Genomic DNA, 14,202 nt, shown 5'->3' with positions numbered 1-14,202 from the left:
TTCATCACTGAGCAATGATAAGCCTGGTACTATTTTAAGTCTATTTTAAACTCTGGCTTCAGGTTAAATTAGTGGGGGGGAAACCAGAGATAGAATTAGATAGGAATTACTCCCAAAACAAATGAAAATTACCCTAGTCATTTTGATTTGTATCATATTCAACTTACCACTGTGGGAAAGGAAGTATGAAAAAGCAAGAGGTCTACTTTAAGACAGACTGCTCTCAACTGTCTGTATTTTAGTAACAGTTTCTATTAACCTAAATGATTTCTAGGTGTATACATGCAGGTAATTATATTTGGGGTTAAGATTTGGGGTGAAGATGTGTGAGGCTTTGAAAACAGAACCTTATTGTGGTTGTATCATTAAATCATCCAAGCTGAAGTCAGGGTTCATCATTGCTCCACCCATAAAGACTGACAGACACAGCTGCATTTCTAATTTCTCTAGAAGAAGACTTTGTTAAGCTGGTGACTGTCTGTCAGTGGCCTTCAAGATAGGAAGATATCTTACCTTTGGATGGGGTAACATCTTAATAGGGCGCTAATTCTGAAAGAGTTAGGCATGCAGTTGTGCATGCGAAATGCACATGCATAAGCCTAATCATGTATACAGTTTTGAAAATTATATCTGCAACAGAATTAGCTATTTGTGTGTACACTTGCTTGAGTGACTGAAGTAACTGTTTCAGAGTAGCAGCTGAGTTAGTCTGTATCCGCAAAAAGAAAAGGAGTACTTGTGGCACCTTAGAGGCTATCAAATTTATTTGAGCATAAGTTTTCGTGAGCTACAGCTCACTTCATCGGATTCATGCAGTGGAAAATACAGTGGGGAGATTTTATATACACAGAGAACATGAAATAATGGGTGTTACCTTACACACTGTAACAAGAGCGATCAGGTAACGTGACCTATTACAAGCAGGAGAGCGGCGGGTGGGGGGAAACTTTTGTAGTGATAGTCAAGGAGGGCCATTTCCAGCAGTTGACGAGAATGTGTGAGGAACAGTGGGGGGGGGGAATAAACATGGGGAAATAGTTTTACTTTGTGTAATGACACATCCACTCCCAGTCTTTATTCAAGCCTAAGTTAATTGTATCCAGTTTGCAAATTAATTTCAATTCAGCAGTCTCTCATTAGAGACTGTTTTTGAAGTTTTTTTGTTGAAGAATTGCCACTTTTAGAGCTGCAATCAAGTGACCAAAGAGATTGAAGTGTTCTCCAACTGGTTTTTGAATGTTATAATTCTTGAGGTCTGATTTGTGTCCATTTATTATTTTACGTAGAGATTGTCCAGTTTGACCAATGTACATGGCAGAGGGGCATTGCTGGACCAGTATCCCCGATAATGTCATGGCAAACCTGGTGGCTGAACTTTGTGACTTTGTCCTCACCCATAACTATTTCACATTTGGGGGAAATGTATACCTTCAAATCAGCGGCACTGCTATGGGTGCATGGCCCCACAGTTTGCCAACATTTTTATGGCTGACTTAGAAGAACGCTTCCTCAGCTCTCGTCCCCTACTGCCCCTACTCTATTTGCACTACATTGATGACATCTTCATCATCTGGACCCACGGAAAAAAAGCCCTTGAGGAATTCCAACATGATTTCAACAATTTCCATCCCACCATCAACCTTAGCCTGGACCAGTCCACACAAGAGATCCATTTCCTGGACACTATGGTGCTAATAAGCGATGGTCACATAAACACCACCCTATACCGGAAACCTACTGACCTCTATGCTTACCTACATGCCTCCAGCTTTCATCCAGACCACACCACATGATCCTTTGTCTACAGCCAAGCGCTAAGATACAACCGCATTTGCTCCAACCCCTCAGACAGAGACAAACACCTACAAGATTTCTATCGAGCATTCTTACAACTACAATACCCACCTGCGGAAGTGAAGAAACAGACTGACAGAGCCAGAAGAGTACCCAGAAGTTACCCACTACAGGACAGGCCCAACAAAGAAAATAACAGAACGCCACTAGCCATCACCTTCAGCCCCCAACTAGAACCTCTCCAACGCATCATCAAGGATCTACAACCTATCCTGAAGGACGACCCATCACTCTCACAGATCTTGGGAGACAGGCCAGTCCTTGCTTACAGACAGCCCCCCAGCCTGAAGCAAATACTCACCAACAACCACACACCACACAACAAAAACACTAACCCAGGAACCTATCCTTGCAACAAAGCCCGTTGCCAGCTGTGTCCACATATCTATTCACGGGACACCATCACAGGGCCTAACAACATCAGCCACACTATCAGAGGCTCGTTCACCTGCACATCTACCAATGTGATATGTGCCAGCAATGCCCCTCTGCCATGTGCATTGGCCAAACTGGACAATCTCTACGTAAAATAATAAATGGACACAAATCAGACCTCAAGAATTATAACATTCAAACTCCAGTCGGAGAACACTTCAATCTCTTTGGTCACTCGATTACAGCTCTAAAAGTGGCAATTCTTCAACAAAAAAACTTCAAAAACAGACTAACGAGAGACTGCTGAATTGGAATTAATTTGCAAACTGGATACAATTAACTTAGGCTTGAATAAAGACTGGGAGTGGATGTGTCATTACACTAAGTAAAACTATTTCCCCATGTTTATTCCCACCCCACCCCCCACCCCCCACTGTTCCTCACACATTCTCGTCAACTGCTGGAAATGGCCCACCTTAATTATCACTACAAAAGCTGCCGCTCTCCTGCTGGTAATAGCTCACGTTACCTGATCACTCTTGTCACAGTGTGTATGGTAACACCCATTGTTTCATGTTCTCTGTGTATATAAAATCTCCCCACTGTATTTTCCACTGCATGCATCCGATGAAGTGAGCTGTAGCTCATGAAAGCTTATGCTCAAATAAATTTGTTAGTCTCTAAGGTACCACAAGTACTCCTTTTCTTTTTTCTGTTTTTGAAGTAACTGTGTGAAAAACTGAACACCTACGCTTTACGACATGGGCCCATCAATGTATCTTTTGTCCTCTGCTCTCAATCTGGTGACTCTAATAACATTTTCACCTTAAAAATCACTCTTGCAGATCACTTAGATATACAGTCAGCTTGTTATGTATGAAACACATGGGGCATGGTTTAACACCAGTGGGAGCCATCATGCTCCAAGTCTGACAGATTGCAGCTTCGAGAGGTTTTGACACTGTGACTGTGATGGAGTCTTCTTTCTGCAGGTGTACTCACAGTCCTGACCAGCAAAACTGTTCAGGGCATCAGATAGTCTGGTGAACCCAGAGGGCCTTTTCTCTCAGAAACACAGTCAAATGTTTCAACCTTGAAGAAGTTTTCTATCTGTTTTTTGAAGAAAACCAGCTTGATTCAGACATGCTCTGTGTAGCATGTTTCTCTCAGAGTGTCGTGGATTTCCAGTAGATAGTTGCACAGGACTCAATAGTACTTTGGGAAACACTAACTCCAGTTCCAAGACTGCACCCTTTTAAGCTTTGTGAGAGTGCAGAGGAAGAACAGCACAGTTTCTCAGGGAAGTGTGGCAGGCAGTTCTATATACGACCTAGTTCACCATGAGATTGCAGTTCTCATTTCCAGTGGATACCTCGGATACACAGGCTACATCTGCTACCTCCTTCACAGTCCCTCAAGTCCATTCCCCTCAAAGTATTCCAATGAAATTGCAATTTTTGAATCTCATGGAGTTTCCATGAGTCCCCTAGGGTTTTCACAAAACTGTAGGATATGGCCCCTACAGTCCATTAATGTTTTGCTTTACATTAATTTACCTGTGGTAATAAACTAAATTACCCAAATGACAATTTTTAAAAGTCTGATTTACTTTTCATCATTAATTATATTTGTTGACAGCTTGGACAAGGGACAATAGTCAGTTCCACTGTGCCTATAGTCAACTTCAGATTCAGAGCCAGTCACAAGTCTGATGCAAATTATGAAAGGGAATGTTTACAGATAACAAGATGGTTTCAGAGTAATTTTTAAAAAGTCAGTGAACTATAACTACTGATCTTACTGCAGGTTTTGTAGAAACATGTTATAAAACCTGAATTTAGAGACTCAAATCAACTTGACAGTGTGTGTGTCTAATCTGGGACAAACACCTTTGTATATCAGCAATATTTCAAACCACACATTTAGAAAAAATGATAATACAATTAAGGGGAGAAAGTAGGAAAAGTAAGGATGTAAATAAACAGAGGTGAGTTCCTTAAAGGGAATTCTAAGTGCTACTTATATAGGACATGTGTTGGCTTTACTGCTAAACCCAAGTATCAGTAATGGACACCTGCATTTCTCTATTTGATTTTTCATTTACAAATATCATTAACTCAAAGAAATAAGGTATAACCTTTAATGCAAAAGAAACAGAAGTTAACAAACATATGTACTGCCTAATATTTTGTTTCTTTTGCTAATTTAAGATGAAATATTAATCAGCAAAGTCTCCTAAGGCCTAATGAGAAAAAAGTAACACAGACAAGCAACTCAAGCAGTGCAACAGGTTTGAATGTTTGAGTATTAGCTAAAGGTTAATCTAATAATAAAAATTGTTCTATCCCCTTCTAAATAGCAATATTTTGAAATGGTTGTTTGTCAATTAATATAAATTATACCAAAACACTGGAACACACTTTGATGGAATAAAAATTACAATAAGAGCTTCCTAATTCTGATTGATCGTATTTTCAGAAAAGTAACATTTTCCAGGCTTCTTGTGGGAATACTTCAACAATTAGTAACCCCTGACTTAGACAACCGGAAGCTTTAATTGTTCAGCTAACTTCCAAAAGAACATTTTTTTCAGTTCACTGAACTTATTTCATATTCATTGTGATTATCTTAAAACACACATATACCCAAATCTTATATTTAAGAACCCTGACCACTGATCTATGCATTTCTAGTCAGCAAAATGACGCTCTATACAGACACAAATGCAGAAAAAAGATAGTATAAGACAATTGATCTGAAGCCTTTTGAAAAGAACCCTGTCTGCTGAAAGATGAAGTTGCAAGGGACAACAGTTCTGCCCTCTAGTGGAGATCCTTCCTATTCATCAGCAGCACAAATATTTCAAATTTAATTCCACAACCAGGAATGTTTTTGTTTGTTTACAGCCAAACACATTTGCTATAAAATTACTGATTGCTAAACATCAGACCTCAAGGCTACTAGACAAATGATTATTATCTCAGGAAGTTTGAAGGGACTAGTTCTGAACTTCTGGCAAAAGCTATACAAAACCATGGCTCAGCAAACTGTGGGTCAGTTTTATATGAAATCATGATGTTTATTTGATAACATTCCATAAAATCCTCTCTTTAATCCAGGTATTCAGGAACCTATACCACATGTATTGTTTGCATTCCTTTCTATTTTTATTTCATTTCAATTATAAGAATGTATTTTACTCCTGAGAATGTAAATAATGCACAGCCCAGACACAAACTATAATCAAACTCCCATTAAGCATTTGCAGTTACTGCAAAGATTTTTGGTTCAGTTTAAAATTTAGAAGACTATATTTAAACGTGTCTGAGGGGCATGGTATTGACCTTAGTGTATAAGTAAAACTTCTAAATGGCACTTTTTACATTTCAGACCACATTAACTGAAGTTGAATACAGATATTCATTTTCAAAATGGTATTTCTTGGACATATGGATATAAAAATTCATGGAATAACTTTCAAAATATATTTTTTGTTGCATTCAGGTCTCCTTGTTCTGCAAAACAGCACTCTCTACTTGCTGTAAGAAATATAGTCTATTAATCTATTGTGCTTCTCTATCGAAGAATGAAAGAACCATACATATTAAGGCTGAATGAATTTCAGTTTCTATTATTGAATTTCAGCAGCATGCTTGTGACAGTAACATCATATTTTCAGAAACAGGATTTTAAAAGGTAACAAACCTCACAACAAGCTGCCTGTCAAAAATTGTCATTTAAAATTTCCATTTTACTGTTATGAGAGAAGATTATCTCTTACAGATTATTTCATCAGCACTTGCTTAAACACAAAAATAAAATTCACCTGTATAATAATCATCTTGGTACTTTACACCATAGATCATATTCAAAGCTTAAATATTTTTCCTTAACCTGTTAAGACACACCACATTAATAAACCAATAAAAGATTAATGAGCAGATGATATGCCATTCTATTTAGTGCTGAGATAGACTTTATTAAAATAATGCAACTCTAAAGCCTAAATCAGCAATGAATGACCAGCAGTGTACATTGATCATTCACTTCATCAATAGACTGTATTTAATCAAGAAATTATTGACACTTCTTCTGCACAAACACACCTACAGTGGAAGATTAATGAACTTCACGTGCTCAGATACAGCCTTACATCTTTTTTTTTTCAGAGCCCCACCCCTTTCCTTTATTTTCTCTAGTGATTTACTGTAAATAATATTAGTGTATGTTTCCTAAAGGCAAAGCCCTAGAAATGGCAGCACCAGGTTGGACACATACATGCTGAACAGGAGTATATTAAAACCTTCCTTCTGGGTTTTCCCTGAACATAAGAGCCCTCAGCAACTGCTGGGCTACCTTGTCATTTAGCAATTCCTGAACTCAGTGGTAGGCCCTCCTTGTCTGGCATAGCCCTAAGTGGATGTTTTTAAAACTCCTACATCTATCCTGTTCGAGTCACTCAACTCTTCACATTTGTATCAAACCTTCTGTGCAAAATGGGGTTAGTTTTCTTACAGACTATTTGTAGATGGGCTACAAGACCCAGTTTGGGGTTAACTTTTTGGGTGGCAGGAGAGGGAAAGTAAAGTGTCCTTATGTCTCTAAAGATGGATGTTTAATGATAATACAATACTTGCATTTCCAAACCTACCCCATCATGTTAAACACAGCAGCTTTCAATTGTTATTCTTAGCCTCCTAATATGCTAAAAAATGTTCACCCCACCCGATTCATCACCCAACTTTTCCCAAGCATGCCAAGATTTCCCTGGCAGTTCCCCCTATGGATTACACGCATGCAGAGGTCTATGAGATATGATGACCAGGAAGAGGACCACGTTTTGGGAAAGACTGGGTAGCTGATGAGAATCCACTACATGTGGCTGGCCTGATGCACTAACAGGTGTCTCTAGGAAAGTTTTGAACTAGAGGACCCTAAAAGGGTTACAAGCAAACGTGGTCAGCCCATGGTGCCAGGGAAAGGGCTGGTGCTAAGCACCTGCCAGTACCTGAACTAATGTGTGCTGAAGAGGAGAGGTAAAGTTTACCAGGGACATTTATAACCTGGTTTTGAGAGGTAAGGAGCAACCTCAACTCCAGCTGAAGTCAAAGGGAGCTGCAGTTGCTCAGCACCTCTGAAAATCAGGCCATAAGTGAAGGCAACACCCATTACTAGAGACCACATGGAGAAAGCAGCCTATTTAGTAACAGCAAGGAACCCGCTGAGCCCAGGGGAGAACAGGGGCTCGCTTTTGCAAGCTGCTGGCCATACAGAGCTGAGCGAAGGGCCAGAGCCGGGAAGTGGCAATTATTGTTGCGCTTTACAAAGGCAGGGTCTCCCCGAAAGGCGATGGGGGCCGGGTCACAGGTCCCCGGAGACTCAGGCTCCCTGAGTGTTCAGCCCAGTTCGGGGACTACTTAAGGCCATTCCGCCTTTGCAGCGCGGCTCTCCCACCGCCCAAGTATCGTGGCTGGGACTGAGACTCCTGGGGCTCGCCCTAGTGAGAAGTTGGGACTCGGGTGAGGAAGATCGCCCCCCGGACCCTCAGCTGAGCGGCTCCCGATTTACCCACAATAAACCCGGGAAGAGGGGGCGGGGAGGTCGCAGCTCCATGAGCTACAAGGCAGCGAGCTTCCCACGGGCGCAGGGGGAAGGGGCAACCCGCCGCATCTCACTGCAGACACCATCTTCCTCGGCCGTTCAGCAACGGGCGGGTGGGGGGGGTTGAGCGGGGGCTGGCCTCACACAGCACTGGCGCCGGGGGGGGGGAGGGTGGGATCAGAGGCCACGGTCGGGGGCTGCCGACCGGCGTGTGCTTGGCCGGGTGCCTCGCCCACCCCCAGCGGCCGCTCCCCCCACCTCCAGAGCAGCCCGGCCAAGGGAACTTCAGCAGCAGCCCTTACCCTGAGGTCGCCGCGCCGCCTCCCCGTCCACGAGCTGGAAGCGGGCTGCCAAGCACTGGGCAAGGAAGAGCGCTGCAGCCGCTAAGTGGCCGTGCCTCGGGCTCGCCATCGCCCCGCGCCTGCCGGGCTCGCTCGCTGCGCCGCTCGCCTGCGGGGGGGCCCCGGGAGCGTCCTGCAGATCCCACTGCTAGCCGCGGCCGGGACGCCTCTGGTTCGCATCGGCTCCCCTCCAGCCGCGGGGAGACGCCTGGCTCGGTCCCTCCGGCGGGAGCAGCCCCAAGAACGCAGCAGCTGGCGAGGACAAGCCCAGCTCCGGCCGCCAAGCGCCCAACTCTCCCTCCTTGCGGCGGCGCCTGGCCGGACCCCCCCTGCCCGCCCAGTGGGAGGGGGGCTGGTGGCTCCTGTCCACGCGCAGTTCAAGGCAAAACCTCCCCCCGGCCCGTCAGCGCCGGCACGGGAGCGACCCAGCTCTGCGCGGCTCGAGGGGAGGAGGAAACAAAATAAGTTTCTCCCCCCACCCCCGGCTGGGCGTCTTGTTGCTCCAGCCCCGTGGGCTCAGGCCAGAAAGGCAGAGCCCGCTCCTGGCAGCGGGCGGCGCAGTCCCGGCGAAGGCGCGGGATGGGGGTCCCGGCGAGGAGCCCCGCAGGCGAAGCCGGTGTCTGGCGGGGCCAGCCGCGCGGGGAACTAGTTTGGGGCTGGCGCGGGCGCCTGGCCCTGCGTGGGGAGCGTGCGCCGCCGGCTGGGGGCCCCGAGCGGCCCCGCGCCCCTTTCTCGGGGCCAGGCTGCCGGAAACGACCTGCCCAATTGCTGCACTTTCCTGGGGCTGAGAGAGAGAGAGAGAGAGAGAGAGAGAGAGAGGGGGGCCCCCCCGACCCCCTGCTCCTCGGGAGGGGCGGCTGGAGCTCCGCGCCCAGCGGCCCCCAGCCCACGTCGGGCGAGCCCAGCTCCGCCCTGGCGCCCGGATTGCCGGAGGGCAGCGCTCTCCCGGCCCCCAGCAAACACAGCGGGGGGTTCTGCGAGGAGCAGCGTGTCCGTAGGCAGCGTTCATGTGGGAGGGGGAGCGGGGGGGGGGGAGTTGGTGGAGGATGGAGAAAGGGAATCAAATTAAAAAAGGATTTGTGCTTAGACGGGAGGATAAAGAGGCATTTTGGTTATTGGTGGGAGGAATGTCCCTGAACCGTTCCCCCCCCCCCCCAACTCAGTGAGTTTTTCATGATCCTGCTGCTGCCATCTAAAGTGCAAAGAAGAGTATTAGTTAGAGAAACTGGCTTGGTCCTGAGTTTTGCTTATGTCAGTTTCTGGCATTTAGATCAGCTGGAGATCGGGAAAGAGGGTTGGAGAATAAGCGGTGTTCAAGGGAAAGGAATAGGGACAATCTGCTCCCTAGAGCTATTTGATAGCCAGGAGGTGGGTGAAAGAGCAGCAGCCAGTGTAAGTGGGGAAGGTCACGGTAGGGCTCTGGAAAGTATCACTGTAGCCAACCAGAGCCCCTTCCATTTAACCCTTACACTGGTGAGTACTGGAAATATCGCACAAAGTCTATGGAACAGGGATCCTGATTTTTATAAATGCCTCTCTCAAAATGCTTTTTTTTTTCTTTGTGCAAAGCAGATGCATATGGAATATTTCATCCCAAGAAACACTTTTTTAATGAGGAGGTGTCACTAGTAATGCTTTCTGGACAAGTCAGCCCCTTTTGATGCAAAGTAAATGGTTGTGATAGATGTTCCGTACTAAACAGTATCGGAACTACGGTTTATACATTGCAAGGCTTTATCCACGTGCTTAATTTAATGAACTCTGAATAATCCTATCCCGTACATAAATGTTTGAAGGATCAAGGGTCCATGCGAGTTAAACTAGCAGAAGGCACATATAACTGTCTCAGGCACACAAATGAAATAGAGACCAGTTTGTGCTACAACTCACCCAGTTGTATTAACCAGTTAAGCAGACGATTGCTATAGCAATTCTCATGGAGAAACCTTAATATGCCACAAACCCTTTCAACCCATGATAATTAAATAGGGCTGCTGCGCTTCAAAAATAAATTAACTATTAATATGTAACCACTAAAAGAAACAGCCATGAGATTTTATCTTCATGTAATTTATACCACTGTTTGTGAGATTAAAAATGTATTGGCTCTCTTACAATTGTTTTACCCTTTAATCTTGACACATTAATGCATAAAACATGCCAAAACACTCATGTCTTAATGCATATTTTCCCTATAAGCAGAACTTTGCACAGTCATTCATTATGAAATAGACTATATATCTGACACAGATAAATATGCTTGGGTCCACTGTGTTCGTCCTTCTTAAGGGTCTTTATTATTTGCAGGAGATTAGCAGAAAGATTTACCAGTCAGTCCAGATATTATTTGCTAACAAATAATTTTAGTAATGCTGTCATTGAATAGAAAGAGAAACTGAAGAGGAGAGAATGTGCTAAATTGAAGACTAAGGTGACATTTTCGCTCCATTGAAATCAATGGTAGTTTTCCCATTTAGTCCAGTGGGGTCAGGAATTCCCTCTGGAGAACTGGGTCCTGCCACAAACAGTCAGACTTTGGCCAAGTCACTTGAAAATGATCTTTAAAAAGGTGAAATTTTAAAAATTGATTTTTTTTAACTTTATGATACATAAAGAATACCTGCTAGGTTTTGTTCGTTAACCTTAGAAGTACCAGGAATGCAAGTCCAGTCTTCCCAGCTTTTGCTGGTGCTAGAGATGCGAATCGTGAGCTCTCACATTTTCATGGAAGGAGCAGCTATTGAATCTTCAACAAAGACATCCTTTCTTGTAAGTTTTAATCAGGCATTGATATTAAAAAGGTGAGAACAAAAGTAAAATAAGAACCAATGAACCTTTAGCAGTCTGAGTAAAAACGTCGTCTCTTTTGGTCAGCATTGTTATGATGGCATACATTCACTCATTCTTCAGTCACACTAGAGTCTTCCAGTGAAGGAAAGATCTGAATGTCTTATACACAGCTTTTCTCATATAAAAAAAGTCTCCTTTGTAGATTATGGTGTATGAAGAAGGCCTGAAAGCATTTTTAGAGAAGCCAAAATGAGTGAAAGCCAATTTTTCTTTCTTCATTTGCAGCTTGGTGCTAAATATTACTATTTACCTGGATTTATCATTTTAGATTTATATTCCTTATACTTGCCTCACAAATACTCTAGTACTCAAAGAAAGTGAGGGACTATACTGTCTTGAGCACAAGCAATCTATACATAGGAATCATACAAGATTCCCCACACAGCTCTGACAACTTACAATCATAAACTGAAACAATCCACTTTAGTGGTGGTTGTCTGATGTTGATACATAGGGATTAGAATAAGAGCATCAAATTCACTTTCACTTGTGCTCTGATGGGTTAGAATTAGGACATAGATCTCCAAAGGTGAAAAATAAATACATTATTCTTCTGCACTATAAAAGACAACCAAGATACACGTCCTGGTATAATTTGTGTGTAAAAAGACAAGTAAAACCTTATAGTGTGCCAGGGAAAAAAAATCAGGTGAAAGTTAATAATACTATTGTGATTAATGGCAATATGTCATTGATAAGAGGCATTCATAGCAAAGGTAGAGCATATTTATTCATTTATATTAATAAAATATAAAAAATAGTGAGAAGGCACCTTTCCTTGTTGGTTCTTTGACTCAATGGATTTAACTTGTTTTGGACAGGATAATTTTTCATCTCTATAATGTTGTTTTACTCCCTCCTTTACATATTGTCCTATGTCTCTAAGGAGCCATTCCTCAGCTGGCCTATATCAGTGTAGTTCCAGTAAAATCAATGGAGCTGCGCTGATTTACATCAGACAAGGATATGGTCCTAAATTCTTATCTTCCTACTTAACTCCAGCATTCCTGATTGTATCATCAATCATCCCAGGAGGCTAGAAGAGACCCATTTGTTGTCTGGAACTGCCTCACTACTTTCAAATTCTCTCTCTCGCCCACACACTGGTTTCACTTTTTCTTTTTCTTGTATCAGAGTCTTTCAACCCCACAGCCTTCTCAGCTTTTGCATCATCTTGGTAGAGCAGAGCTTTAACCACATATTTTTCCCCTTCATATTATTTGACATATATGACAAATCCTGCAATATCTTGGGCTGCCCTTGTTGATGTAACCCTTCTGCCCATCAGAGTTGGCAGCAACAAGGCCCGGGTTCAATATCTAGGGGATCCATTCCAATAATACAATGCAAACCGGCTCGAGCCCCCACCCAGTGACCTGGGACAAATATATACCACCCCCGCTGGGCACCTCCAAGAGGCAATACTTCCCCTCTCGCAAGCACATAGTCTGAGTGTAGCAAAAAGCCTTTTAATAACAGAGAGAAACAATGTGGTATTATGTTGGGGAAACACCACCAACAGGATTCATAACACAACCCATGAGCAAAAAAAAAAACTCACCCCAAGCAAATTGGGGCATGCCCCTTTCCCTTTGGTTCTTGAGTCCAGCAACCCCAAATCACCCGAAGTCCCAAAAGTCCAACGACCCAAAAGTCTCTGTCCCTGGTCAGGGCAGCCCCAGAGTTCGAAAGTTTATCTGCGGAGCTTTACCTCCCAACCTGGGTGGAGATGGGATGGGGGTAAGAGGCACCTTACGTGATCTGAAGCTGACCGCCCCACAGCTCCATAGGCCTTCGCTCCGCTCCGCCAGCCGCCCCACGAACTCCTTCACTCAGCTCCGCGGCCCACCAGCAGCTCCCTGCTCCACCAGCCCGTCCACAAGGCACTCCAGCCGTCCGGCAAACTGGTCCACAATATATCTTCAGGCTCCCCCACTACTTAACACAACACTCAGTGATTTCAGCTCTTAGTCAGTTCAGCTCTTGGGTGAATTCAGCTTGTAGTAGGGGAGCCTCAATGCTGGTGCACTATTAGCCCAAAGTGAGCTCAGCAGCCTGTAACTAGACTTCTAATGAAATCAAAATTAGCTCTGATATTCTACAGTGGAGAGAGGAGGAAGTGCAATTAGCATGTAAGGCCTTCACCAAGGGGCCCATGCCACCAAGTATTAATGCTTATCCCCAGCCTCTCTCAATTCACAGAGTTTTGGAACCCATGATCCTTGCCTAGCAAGTGCTACTTAGCTGATGGTGAGTCCCTCCATCATAACAAAAAGCCAAGTACAGTTCCAAGCACAGTTCCCATAATCAGGGTAATAACAATTTATTCTTCCTGCCCCAATAACAGAGACACTGGGGATCCTACAGCAGCCAAAGTGACCATTTGGGCAGCTATGGCCTCATTCTAGGCGGCGTGGGTGTGCCTATGCAAATGAGATCAGCCCCTGAAGTTCTTTTCCACAACTTGCCACACCTCACCACCAGATGTCAGGGTGGAGCTCATCCTGACACTGCTTACATAGAATTAAGTATCCTGGGAGTTCTGTATATTAAAAATGCAAGATAATACATATGAATAAGGAATTGTATGTATTTCCATGAGTGAGAGGGACCACAGCCCTCTTGGAACTGTGGGGCAGGGGCATGATTAGGCAGATTCCCTCTGGTTGGAATACCTCCACAGAACTACACCGCCACCTGGCAGAAGGCTCAGAAATACTGGTTCAGACTTGATTCTCCAGGGATCAACAGACAAAGAAAGGATTTTTGATTATATAGCCCAAGTTATAAAACAAAAACAAGCAAACAAAAAAACCCAAATTAGAGCCTTCTTTCTGATTCAACAAACGGACAGGAATTCTGAGCTAAAGGGGGCCCCCAACCCTGAGAGAAGGGTTGGCAGGTCTTTGACCTACTGAGGCCCCATAAGACTTGGAGAGCTGATTCTGAGCTGAAGCTATGATTAGCTTGTGCCCACAGAAAAAAAGCCCTGTGTGCGGTCTGTAGGACTAGTCACCAGCCATGGCCATGGGGTGATCTCTGGTAAGCTTATTAGCATGTATTTTGGTTCTTGTATTGTTTCACTATTTTTTTTCTGTAATGCATTTACTTTAAGAATAAAAGCACCTGCTTCACAAGAGTTGTGTGGTAATTTAGAGCTGTTGACTTGTAACAGTCTGTC

General features: G+C 44.0%; 1 protein-coding gene across 1 annotated transcript in view; it reads right to left on the bottom strand.

Annotated features, from left to right (window-relative positions):
• PLXDC2 (plexin domain containing 2) overlaps positions 1–8,241 on the bottom strand; it is a 408,784-nt gene extending 400,543 nt beyond the window's left edge. Inside the window, exon 1 of the mRNA XM_077809446.1 lies at positions 8,133–8,241. Coding sequence (XP_077665572.1) covers positions 8,133–8,241 — 109 coding nt within the window. The remainder of the gene's footprint in view (positions 1–8,132) is intronic.
• Positions 8,242–14,202: the final 5,961 nt, after the last annotated feature.

This window comes from Eretmochelys imbricata, chromosome 2, assembly GCF_965152235.1.
Source record: "Eretmochelys imbricata isolate rEreImb1 chromosome 2, rEreImb1.hap1, whole genome shotgun sequence".
NCBI lineage: Eukaryota > Metazoa > Chordata > Testudines > Cheloniidae > Eretmochelys > Eretmochelys imbricata.
Note: the sequence above shows the minus strand (reverse complement) of the source record. Positions and strands in the feature narration are given on the sequence as shown.